Raw genomic sequence first — 12,774 nt, 5'->3', positions numbered from 1 at the left:
ATTATTGCATGAACGTGTTTAATTATGTTGTATCACACTGACCAGCCTTTGTGTACATATAGTAATGACCACTGAAGGTCTGTCCATTGAAACGCCCAGCATTGCAAGTTAAGCATATGTCTAGTTCTCCTATGGAGGGGATGACTGTAAGGTGGTGCAGCATCTCCTGGGCCCACAGTTTGCTGGAGAAGGGAGATGCGAGTCACATAACACAATCTGAAAAGAACCTCTGGAGCTGATTAGAGCCCGACTGATATATCAGCCGGCCAATAACATTGGCCGATATTGATGCCCTATGAAATTATTGGTACGATTCAAAACTTGTCTGATAACGTACCAATAATTAGTGACCCATTATATATTGGTACATACAAACACCTCCGATGTGGAGGAAACCATTTACATCATCTGACTACATGGCTGTGAAAAAGTATTTGCGCCCTTTCTGATTCCCTCTGTTATTGCATCTGTCATGACGAATGCTTTGACCTTTAAACAAGATGCAATATTAGACTAAGAGAATCTGATCAAACGACGAAAGATATTAAATGATATTATTTTTTTACAGTTATCCAACATGTAAACCACTAACGTGTAACAGATTCAGAAATGCGCAGAAATGCTGTTTCATGTAAATAAGCCCCCTTAAAACGTACTTCCTGACCTTTAGCAGTACTAACTGCAATTATTGTTTCCTATAATTTGATCAGCCTTGTACACTGTCGTGGCGGGATTTGAGCCCACTCGTCTTTGCAGAACTGCCTTAATTCGGATATCCTGGTAGATGTTTGAGTATGAAGTGCTTGTTTGAAGTCCTGCTACAGCATCTCTGTTGGGTTCAAGCCATGGATCGTTTGTCTTGCTGCAGAACCCGAGTACATTTCAGCTCCCACTCAAGTAAAGATGAACAGACACAAAACCGTCCCCGACACTACCACCACCATGTTTCAATGTTGGTTTGACGTTACTTTGAGCTGGTCTGTCCATAGAACATTATCCCAAAATGTTTTCTGCTGCTCTTTCACGAAAGCCTCAGTCGTCTTCATACTGCGGACTTGTGAACACTGACCTTAGCTGAGGCTAGACAGACCCGCAGTTTGCAAACACTGCGATTTCTTTTGGAACTTATTCTTTGTTCATTTTGCTCTTATCTTCTCGATTACTATCCGGTGACCCTTTTGAGTCTTGGTTCCTTTCAAGTTTTCTTCCTCTTGCTCTTAGGGAGTGTTTCCTTGCCACTGCCATTGGTGACACTCATGGGGGCCTGGATTTTTCTGTAAAGCTGTTTTGTGACATATACTTTGATCATGTCAAATTTGTGCCAGTTGGCCTAAATGTGTAATACATTCTTTCTACTTTTAAGATCTGAGAAGTTTGCTTTACCATTCTTCTCAACGCATTCATCAGCTGTATCAGACACCTGTCCGCCACTAATCTGCTACTTTGCCTCCAAATGTGTTGATGTAATGCTTTATTGTTCACAGAAACTCTGTGCCTCTGAGGTTCTGCTGTGAGAGACCTTAGCGTCAGCTAATAGATCAGGAAAGCACACATTGTCCTGCTCGAATATGATGATGGTCTCTGTAGGAAGCCTAGAGGCCCCTGATTATTTTAGGGCCTCTGATTGGCTGTTTTGTCCTTTTTAATGGTATTTATTTTAAGCAGGCCTACAGTCTTATACTTTTAGTGACTTTCTGAATAAATGGCCTCCGTTAAAGTTAAATGTGGTTAATTTGTTGCTTGAGCAACTACCAGGGGTGAAAATGCTCTTTGAGTGAATTAAATAACAATAAAAAAATGTGTTTTGTGTTTGATGACGATCTTTTTTGGTTATTAAAAATCTAAAAAGGATTCACTGTGAGAAACGCACAGTATTAAGACTTTTTCACAGCACTGTATTGGAGCCTGTTTCATTTTCGACCACAGTAAGTTATGCTGGCTGATGTTATCGATTTTGGTTATTTTAGGTGCCTTAAATCAGTCATTATGGATTATTGTTGGTCACAAACATTTCATATCAGTCAGGCACTAGTGCTCATCCCAAGGCCCAAAGAGGCTGCTTTCTCGTGGCCCAAAGTCCAAAGCAGCAGCCAATTACATTCAAACAAATGAAGCATTATTGCAAAATCATTTTGTTTTTTCTTAACAAAACCTCAAAAGCCCAAAGCCGCTGATGTTTTAAGCTGGTGATATCCCAAGTGCCTGTTCTGTCCACTGAATGTCCATGTTCTCGCACCATGACCAGGCAAACTAGATGAACAAGTGCTGTCTTTTTATCCCTATGACATCAATGACATCTTCTGACATGGACAAACCCCCATCTGCAGACACATATATACATAAAAAACTAAACAAAACATATGGCCCCTTCAATAAGTGGCCTAAAATCTGTGTATTTTACAGATATTCACACAAGTATGCAACAGTTTGGTCAAATGCATGAGGCCCTATTTCTGGCTCTGCTTAACTGGAATGGATGTATGACACATATTCTAAGTTTTATAATGAATCCCATCTAGTACTTGCCTGTCTGACGCATTATCACCAGAAGTCTTTCTTTTCTGGCATAAAGGAATGATGTGAAAGATATGTTGACATTTCAGAAGTACTTTAATGGATCTACTTATTTAATGCAGAGCCAAAATTATTATAGTTAACGTAATATAGGTCCCAACTGGACTTATTAGCAAGATCATTTGTGCACTTTTTGCACATTAGTCAATGCCTTGTAAGTAGTGTGAACCACTTTGTAATGCAAACTAAATGTAATAACACACTTGTGCACACTTGTGTTCCATTCAACCTACTGAGAATTTATAGCAACATACAAATTCTACTCATTTTTGAATGCCTGTCAAAGGTGACACTGCTTGGGTTGATCAGAAGTAGTGCAGTATTTTAGAGTTAATCCAGAGAACTTGTAGCGAGGAGAATTACTGCTCTGCAATGTCTTCCGGGTTTCTCAGTCGCTAGGGGGCGCTCCCGAGCGAGTCCAAAATGAAGGGATTGATATGGAGCATTTGAGCAAAATCATAGTTTATAAATGCTTAAACATTTTTAATGTAAAAGAAAGCAATGATTTCCTGACACACTGAATATCCAAACATTTTAATACCACTGTTATATTTTTAAGAGCTTTTAATCTCGAGTTACAGGAGTTTAAAACGGCGCCTCATGTAAGTCCATGAGGTCAGTGAGCCCAAACAGCCAACGAGCTGCTCCACTCGCCCATCAAACTTCACGCTCTAGCATTAAAGCCCGCCTCCTGCTGGCCAAAACCCGTTTGCTGTAGAAAATGTAAAAATATATAAGTAAGATTTCTTTGTTTTTTTAGTGAAATACATCCTTCTACTTTCTAAAATTAAAGGAAAGTCCTGGGCAAGTGATTAGAAAATACTTAAACTTTTCGTGTTTTAGCCATTGAACTCCATTCACTCCCATTCATTGAGGACTCGCTCTCGGGCGCCCTCTGCTGTTCAGCGGTCCTGTTTTTTACATAACGGGGGGAATAGGAAGTGGCCAGGCTCCTCATAAACTGGCTCGGGTTAAACCTCAATGTTATGTAGCTCCTTCAACAAAAGAGCGCTACAACTTTTCATTAGGGTGAATCTGATTGGTGCAGACATTCTGTAAAGCTTGTCCAACCCGGCAACATTTGCTATGAAAGAACGCATTCGTGATCGAAGCCTGGACAGGTCAACTGAGTGCACTCCAGAGTCATATGCTCTATATCCTTTTGCCTCCAGAGAGGAGTAGCTACAAGATATGTTGATTGGTCAGCTCCCTGCCGAGAGGAAGCACAGTGTCTGTGAATCCAACAGCACGTGGTGTCCGTGGACAACACACCCGTGTATGCTGGAACAGCCCAGTCCCTTCATCTGCTATGTCTGTAGCTATGCTTCCAAGCTCCAGACTGGAATCTCCATGCTGCAGAAAGAGCTGACTGATAAAGTGCGTTAGCCACTAGGTGGAGCCAAATTCAACGCCCACAATGCTGATATGCTCCTGTGAACTCCTATCGATGTGCTTTATACTCAGATTGCTCTAAGAACACAGGGGAACAGTGTAGTCCATGGGCTGAATCCAGCAAAGTCAAGAAATGTTCAATGCTCATCAAGACTCCTCCAGAAATGGCACCTTCATCCTGTTCATATGGAATGTCAAACGCCTTTATTCAGGTCCTGTCCTAGACTCAAATTATGCAGTGAGCCTTAATGCCACTAGGGCACTGCTACTCGAGGTTAAAGATGTGAGTTTTCTTTTGAAGTGTTGTAGAATGGCACGTAGTTTGGGTGATTAACATCGCTGATTACTGGCCCTGTTCAATTTGTAACTGTAGATCATGAAATGAGGTGTGGGTGCTACAGGGCTGATGCCAATAGATGATGAAAGCAGTTTCTGGGCAGGGCAACTGGCTCAGGCAGGCCTCACTGCTGGGCCAGCAGTGCACTCCGATTGGCCTTCATCTTCTCCAGTCTCTTGGACAGGTGGCTGTTGCTGGCCTCCAGTTCATCGATGCGGTCTAAAGCAGACCTCAGCTGGAAATGAAAAGAGGAGAATATACAAGACTAGAGTTACTTCCAACAACAGAATCTGATTGAGTGAGAAGTGCCGTGCTCGTGCTGTTACACTGTGTGGACAAAAATATTAAGACATCTACACATTACACTTACAAAAGCTTTGCGACATCTCATTATAAGTCCATAGCCATTAATAAGGAGTTGGTCCTCTCTTAGCAGCTTCCACTCTTCTGGGAAGCTTTCTACAAGATTTTGAAGAGTGTCTGTGGGAAGTTTTGCACTTTCACCAAGAAGTGCATTTGAGGACAGACACTGATGTTGGACGAGAGGGTCTGGCTCACAATCTCTGTTCTACTTTATCCCAAAGGTGTTTGATGGGGTTAAGGTCAGGGCTGTGTGAGGGCCAGTCACGTTCTTCCACACCAAACTCACCCAGCCGTGACTTTATGGAGCTGCTTTATGGAGAACCCTGGCAGTTCTTCTGCTGAAGTTGCTTCCAGAAGCAATTTGGAACTGATTCAACAGAGGTTTCACACGGTGTGCTTCAGCACTCAGCAGCCCCAGTCCGTGAGCTTGTGTAGTCTACCGCTTCATGGCTAAGATGTTGTTGCTCCAATATGCTTCCATTTCACAATAATAGCACTGTCGGTTGACAGGGGCAGATCTAGCAAGACATACATTTCTGACTTGTGGTGTCCTATGAAAGCACCCTATTTAAAGTCACTGAGCTCATCAGTTCGATCCATTCTACTACCAGTATTTGTCTATGGAGATTGCAAGGTTATCTGTTTAATTTGATCCACCTCTTACTGATGGGTGTGGCAGATGATTAGGAAGGGTGTCCCAATAATTTTGTCCATATAGTGTATTTGTGATAGGAGCACGTTTTTTCAGAAAAACTGCTGAGCACCATCTGCAAAGACAGTGTTACGCTGTGTCTAAGGTACTAAGGATCTACGTTAGCACATACTTCTTCTTTCGGCTGCTCCCTTTAGGGGTCGCCACAGCGGATCATCTGCCTCCATCTTGCCCTATCCACTGCCTCCTCTACTTTCACACCAACCATCTCCATGTCCACCTTCACTACATCCATAAACCTTCTCTGAGGTCTACCTCTTCTCCTTCTGCCCGGCAGCTCCATCTCCAACATTCTTTGCCCAATATATCCACTATTCCTCCTCAACACATGTCCAAACCATCTCAACCTGGCCTCTCTGGCTTTATCTCCAAACTGCTCCACCTTCACTGTCCCTCTGTCCCTCAAATTCAACACCGTCACTGCCTCTGGGCAGGCTTTTCATTCAGTGGGTAGCTATGAGTTTTATGTATGAGGTGTTGAGGAGGATGTTCATTTCAATTCTCTACACTTGCTCTCACAATATTTGTATCATATTAAATGAATTACAGTCATTTAATTTTTGGCCATTCCATCCCATAATCTACAAGACTGAGATTAGGCAATTTAATAAATACTAAGCAAAGCAGTGAACCAATTATCAGAGGTTTTGGAGCACTGTGGACATCACAAATCTGCCTACTCTACTTTCTGGAAAGTTACTAAGCTCCCTCTCTGCAGCAAAGCTGAATTAAAGTTATTTTGAGGCCTGCTGTGACGCACAAACACATAGCGTTCAGTTTACACAATCCCCAGTGGGCCACTGTGTCTTCTCTCCTTGATGAATGACGACCGAATGCAGGCACCAAAAATACATCAAGCGAGGTCCAAGTATTTTGATTACAAACCCAAAATGGGTCTATAGATTATTACCTCTCTCTGCAGTTTGCGCTTCTCCACTTTCAACTCATCCTCCACTTTCTCTGCCGCTTCAGAGGCATTTTTATAGCGGGTCACCTGACCCTCCAACCGAATGATCTGGAAAACATTAAACATTCTGCAGAAATCATTCTGCATTCCTGATTGCGGGTCTAAAATACCTTGAAACCACCATTAAACCAAGTACACAATTGGCTGTACTTAGCAGTGAAGGATGAGGTTCTCTTGTACCACGCATCTGATCACTGCTGTTACCCCACTTACGTTTTGCTCAAGAGCTGCGACCTCCTGCTCAGACTTCACCAGCTTAAATTTCAAGTCGCTGATTTGCCTGTTAGCATCTCCTGCATTGACAAAGACACAACAAGAAACAACAGTGAGGCGTCTCGACTGACGCTTCAGAAACGTCAATGAATTTCTGGATTCCAACCGAGCATATTATTATATTATATTATATGTTTTTAGTAGTTTTTAGTAGTATGTGTTTACACTAAATTGAAAAAGTAGATATGTGTATTGGAACTGTTTCCACTTTACTGTCATGCAGAGAAGCCACCTTCTACCCAATTCATCTCTGTCAGTTTCTGACCGCAGGGCTGCTGCTGACCAGATATTACTTGGTAGATGGACTATTATCAACAGAGCAGTTGTCACGTTTACATGCAGCATAATAATCTGTTAATAATCAAACTAATAGATCAATCAGAATAGAACACGCTCATGTATACTAGTCTAGTCCAACTGGCGAGTTTGGAATACAGTTCTATTCGAATGAACAAGGTACATAATCCTGTAAATAATCTGTTAAATAGAAGAATAATATCCGTGTAAACGCCTGTATCCGATTACATTCCCTATCGGAAAGTTTAAGTCCGTTCTGCATGTGCGTCGCGTCACAGTGAGAGTTTATACCGTTCAACACGGCAGAGAAGAAACTGGTCTGCAGAGGAGACGAAGTTCATGCTCTGATCTTTAAAAGACGGCGGTGGGACGGACATCCAGCTTATGTCTCTCAGAACACGACGTCTTCCTCTCGGCCTTCTTTAATAAGGACGTGTGAAGGACGTTTTCCTGAGTCTGACGTCATTTTAAAGTCATTAAAAACTCAATCACTGCTCACTGCTGCTCATCTCACTCTGACTGGACCTCACATGATGCTCGCTGTCATGGTAACGTCTACACTAAGTGGTTCTTTATGCATGTGCGTAATTTTGGATCTGATTACTTGTAGTGGGCATGTAAATGAAGATTTTCCATCAGATTGTTGAGTAGAGTGAGAATAAACACCTCAGTCTTAATCTGTAATCGGAATGTGTTCAATCAGATTGGCAAAAATCTTTGCATGTAAACACAGCCAGTGACACTGATGTGGTAGTGCCATTCCCAATACCCAGCAATCTTTGATTTTGTTCAATCATTATACATCTCTGATGATGATCTTCTGCCCAATGAGTGCTGGGATAGGCTCCAGAACCTCCTCAGCCCAGCAGGATAAGCGTGAGTGATTCAACAGCACTCGTTGTTCTCTACTGTTGATCTAATGTCAGCACTGCTTACTTTTTTATGCATTTAGCAGAAACTGTAATCCAGTGAAAGCTTCAGTGGTGGGAGAGGGCAGCGTTTGGAGACCAACCTGAAGACTTTTTTTTTCTCTGGAGGGATCAAATTTCTTCAAAAAACTTCTATACACACTGCAATTGTTTACTCACTGTGCCGTCCTTCACGCCTCTTCCACATGCCTACAAACTGGATGGCAAAAGTTGGTAGAACATGTGGCATGTAGGCGTGTGAAAGTGGCATAAAGAATGGTGCATGGGGCAATGCAATAGCTCAAAGTAGATTTGGGATTGAATCCCCATCCAGGCAGCACTGCCAAGCAGGAATGAGAGACCTTTGGTAAGTCTCCAAACGCTGCTCTCATCTACCACTATAAGCGAAAAATGTGAATCTAGTTTGTTTTTGTTAAATCAACACTGCACATATCATACATTAAACACAGTTCCACGTTAAATCAACTGACATTAGATCAACTGCTACTCAAACATCAGCAAGAATGTTCAACATGGTCGATGTACCAACACTGAGAGATGGTATCAACGATATTGCCCAACATGAAAATTTCAAACAAAGTTTTTTGTCTGGGATTGTCGTACGGTGGTGGTAAGAGTGGTGTTACTGGGTTTTTATGCATCATTGCTAAATTGGCAGCAGCCCACCACTCAACCATACCCAGCCATATCCTGGCTCTGTGGTCAGAAACTGACCTTTAGTGAAGGAACAGAGGATTACTAACACATGCTGTGCATCAACAATATGAGCTACAGTCTGTAATTGTACACCAGCAAGGTGGAGCACTATGGTAGATGTTTCTAAGAGTTGCAATCAGCTTAGCATAAAACTGTCTGCAGGGTCAGAAATACATGTCTTACTCTGTAAATCCAGGATATGAGGGTCCAGGCCATTCTGGAGGTCATCTTCATCTGGGCTGACCGCCTCCTCTGTGCCATTCTTCTGCTTTTGCTCCACAACAGCTTTCAGCTTCCTGACCTACATACATAGGCACCATGTAAATCAGCAGTATGGCCTATAATGGACAAACAACAGCATGAGGTGAGGTGAGGTGAGGTGAGAAGATCTACCTGTTCAAGCAAACCCTCCCTCTCCTCAACCAGCTTCCTCAAGCGGACCTCTAGAAGATACAACAGACACAGACAAGCTTAGTAAAGCTGATACACCGTTAGAGGCATTAATGCACTGAACATGCTGGGTTCATTTCTGATGATGCTACTTATTTAATTATTTTTATCGACAGACATAGTGGCTATAATTTATGCATAGAAAAATCCCTCAGTAAAAAAACATCTGAAGCTTATCTGAACGGGCACTTAGGGCTTAATGGCCTGGGGAAAACATCTTAATGCATTTTTTTTATCAATACTGCGAATGTGATTATCATTTATTATTATTTAAATTAAGGCCTTTCCACACATAAGTTATCCACTAAAAACATAATACATAAATTCACATTACCATCACATACAAAGCCCATGTGAGAGAACCTGTAGATACTATGCAAAAGTATCCAATACTAGGAAAAAATACCTAATTGCGATTTTTCTGACCGATCTTGTGATTTAAATACAATTATTTTCTATAAATTAAGCTCCCGCCCTTTATTTCACCAAGATTAGGCTTAAATGTAGAATGTAGTGTGCCAGTGTGTTCCCTGTTCACCTGTTCTGCATTATTAGGTTGCATTTCCCCAACTTAAGACCTGTTAAGGCAATCTTGAATTATGTAAGATGGCTAAAATTGCAGCTCTTGCAACCTGAGAAGTGCATTCTTTCAAACTGTGATTTCAATATAAAAGCGATGAATCGTTCAGCCCTATTTACACACACATCAAACCTGATATGGTGTCGTGACAGAAAGCATAATATTAAACATAACCCATTCTGGTGTATTTTCTACACTGGATTTGCACTGCTTTAGGCTATTTAACAAAAGGGTGGAATACTTTTCTGCAAAATACGATTAAATTTATAACGTTTATATCATATTAAAGATCTTGTGGACTGTTTTATTTTGTATATCTTGCAATATACTTTGCATTATTGCAATAGTTTTGGAAAGTTATCTACCTCAAGATTTGACCACTTTTCAAATGTATCTGAGTGTGAAATTTATTAAAAATTCATTTTCAAACGTAACATGACTTTGTCTTTTTAGAACCATCTACAGTTACACTATATTGCCAAAAGTAGGAGTGTTTACGGGAATTTCTGACCGTTCTTCCAGAAGCACGTTTGTGAGGTCAGACACTGATGTTGGACGAGAAGGTCTGGCTCACAGTCTCCGCTCTAATTCATCCCAAAGGTGTTGGGGTTGAGGTCAGGACTCTGTGCAGGCCAGTCAAGTTCTTCCACACCAAACTGGATCATCCACGTCTTTATGGACCTGCTTTGTGCACTGGTGTGCAGTCATGTTGGAACAGGAAGGGGCCGTCCCCAAACTGTTCCCACAAAGTTGGGAGCATGAAATTGTCCAAAATCTCTTGGTGCTGAAGCTTTAAGAGTTCCTTTCACTGGAACTAAGGGGCGGAGCCCAACTCCTGAAAAACAACCCCACACCATGATCCCCCCTCCACCAAACTTTACACTCGGCACAATGCAGTCAGACAAGTACCGTCTCCTGGCAACCAGCAAACCCAGACTCATCCATCGGATTCCCAGATGGAGAAGCGTGATTGGTCACTCCAGAGAACATGTCTCCACTGCTCTAGAGTCCAGTGGCGGCGCTTTACACCACTGCATTCCGCGCTTTGCATTGCGCTTGGTGATGTAAGGCTTGGATGCAGCTGCCCGGCCATGGAAACCCATTCCATGAAGCTCTCTACGCTGTTCTTGAGCTGATCTGAAGGCCACATGAAGTTTGGAGGTCTGTAGTGAGTGACTCTGCAGAAAGTTGGTGACCTCTGCGCACTATGCCCCTCAGCATCCGCTGACCTCACTCTGTCATTTTACGTGGCCGACCACTTCGTGGCTGAGTTGCTGTCGTTCCCAGTCGCTTCCACTTTGTTATAATCCCACTGACAGTTGACTGTGGAATATTTAGTAGTGAGGAAATTTCACGACTGGACTTGCTGCACAGGTGGCGTCCGATCACGGTACCACGCTGGAATTCACTGAGCTCCTGAGAGCGACCCATTCTTTCACTAATGTCTGTAGAAGCAGTCTGCAGGCCTAGGGGCTCGGCTTTATACACCTGTGGCCATGGAAGTGATTAGAACACCTGAATACTTTTGGCAATATAGTTTTCTTCATTCTGGAGCTGTCTACATTTTTTTTCTTTTTCCAAGCTTCCTGCTAAATAACTGTGAAGGTGCAAAGAGTTCAGACTGAATTCATTTTACACATTCATCTGAAGCCAAATTAGTTTTATGTACAGCTGAAAACGCTGATTATAAACTTTTCCACATATACAGAGAACTGGAATTTTGGATGGGTTACATCTCGTGAGTGTACAATACTGTGCAAAAGTCAGAGACCACCCTTCATACACATATTTAACAGAAATTTACGCAGAAGCCTCAACAACCAAATATTATCTCCCACTCTTCAGTATTTAATATGTACACCTTTTGCCTTCATTACAGATTCCATTTTTTTCCAAGATGCTCACTTTTTAAAGAGAAATCTGCAGGGATATTTTTCCACACTTCCAAATTTTCAGTGATGTCAAGGTCTGGACTCTAGGGTGGTCAGTCCATTGTTCTGAGAACACCAGCAGCTTCTTAGTTACATCTACACATCCTTTCAGACCCATAGAGCTGAGTCATCTTCTCACAGTGGAAGGATGGACAGAAACACCTGTGGATGTTCTTAGATCTGAAGCAGCTTGATCTTCTCCTCTCTCTCAAAGGTGAAGGCTGTAAGTGCTGTTTATCTGATGGGGCAGTTTCGGTGGTCTATCAGGTCTTGCATGGTTAGGAGTTCCATTTTCTTTGTATCTTATTTTTATCTAATGTCTTTTGACTTCCCCCTTCGTCTTGCAGGTGGACGATCTATCTAATGATCTATCACATCTCCTCAGAAATTAATCCTGAATAAATAACCTTTTGACAGGAAATGAAACAAATGAAAAGCGGTCTTTTTTGCACAGTATTGTATGTATGTAGGTTCATCAATCTTCATATGCAAGGCAAAAACAAGTTCTATGAGATATTTCGAGGACTGTAGGAAAAATGTACAAGATTGGTTAGTGCCCCTGTCACTTCCTGATTATTTACATTTACATTTATGGCATTTGGCTGACGCTCTTCCATCCAGAGCAACTTACAACTTGATCATTTTATACAGGTGGTTGAAGGTGGTGTTAGGAGTCTTGCCCAAGGACTCTTATTGGTATAGTGTAGGGTGCTTACCCAGGTGGGGGACTGAACCCCAGTCTACAGTGTAGAAGGCGAAGGTGTTAACCTCTACACTAACCAACCACTGATGAGGTACAAATGAAACAGCTGACAACTGAACTAAACTGCCACTTTCAGGTAGATGCATTTATGCATATTAAATCATCTTCATATCTTGTACCAGTGCATAGAACACATTTGCTCAATCCTTAAGATTTTGCGCCTTTAGAGGGAATGTCCACCTCAGACTTCTGCAAGAATAAACCGGTTTAAACCCCTAAATCCCATGGGTCCACCACTGGGGTCCATACTTCACTCCCACAACTTTGTAATGTTGCATTGTTTTCAATGTAGTAACTTTATACTGATCATTTGGATGCGGTCATACAAAGGGGCTAAGACAAATACACCACCACAGCCTTGGACATAGAATAAAGAGATCAAAAAACAGAGGCGATATACAGAAAGCCACCCTGTTGGGAGAGCACTGAAGACAGCACACTCAGAGAGATCAGGAGTTTAATGATTCTGGTGTCAAATTCTTCATTGAGGTGTGTGTCTCACATAGAGCT

The 12,774-nt window shown here is 42.1% G+C and overlaps 1 protein-coding gene across 2 annotated transcripts in view; it reads right to left on the bottom strand.

Annotated features, from left to right (window-relative positions):
- Positions 1 to 12,774, bottom strand: part of lrrfip1b (leucine rich repeat (in FLII) interacting protein 1b) — a 73,599-nt gene continuing 60,825 nt past the window's right edge. For both annotated transcript variants that reach the window (XM_037536418.1, XM_017714931.2), the window contains 5 exons: positions 8,934 to 8,983; positions 8,724 to 8,841; positions 6,559 to 6,638; positions 6,289 to 6,393; positions 1 to 4,538 (listed from right to left, as the gene is read on the bottom strand). In XM_037536418.1, the coding sequence (XP_037392315.1) occupies positions 4,428 to 4,538; positions 6,289 to 6,393; positions 6,559 to 6,638; positions 8,724 to 8,841; positions 8,934 to 8,983 (464 nt within the window). In that variant the 3' untranslated portion in view covers positions 1 to 4,427. The remainder of the gene's footprint in view (positions 4,539 to 6,288; positions 6,394 to 6,558; positions 6,639 to 8,723; positions 8,842 to 8,933; positions 8,984 to 12,774) is intronic.

This window comes from Pygocentrus nattereri, chromosome 30 (assembly GCF_015220715.1).
Source record: "Pygocentrus nattereri isolate fPygNat1 chromosome 30, fPygNat1.pri, whole genome shotgun sequence".
Lineage (NCBI taxonomy): Eukaryota > Metazoa > Chordata > Actinopteri > Characiformes > Serrasalmidae > Pygocentrus > Pygocentrus nattereri.
The sequence above is the reverse complement of the archived record's forward strand: the minus strand, read 5'-3'. Positions and strand labels throughout refer to the sequence as shown.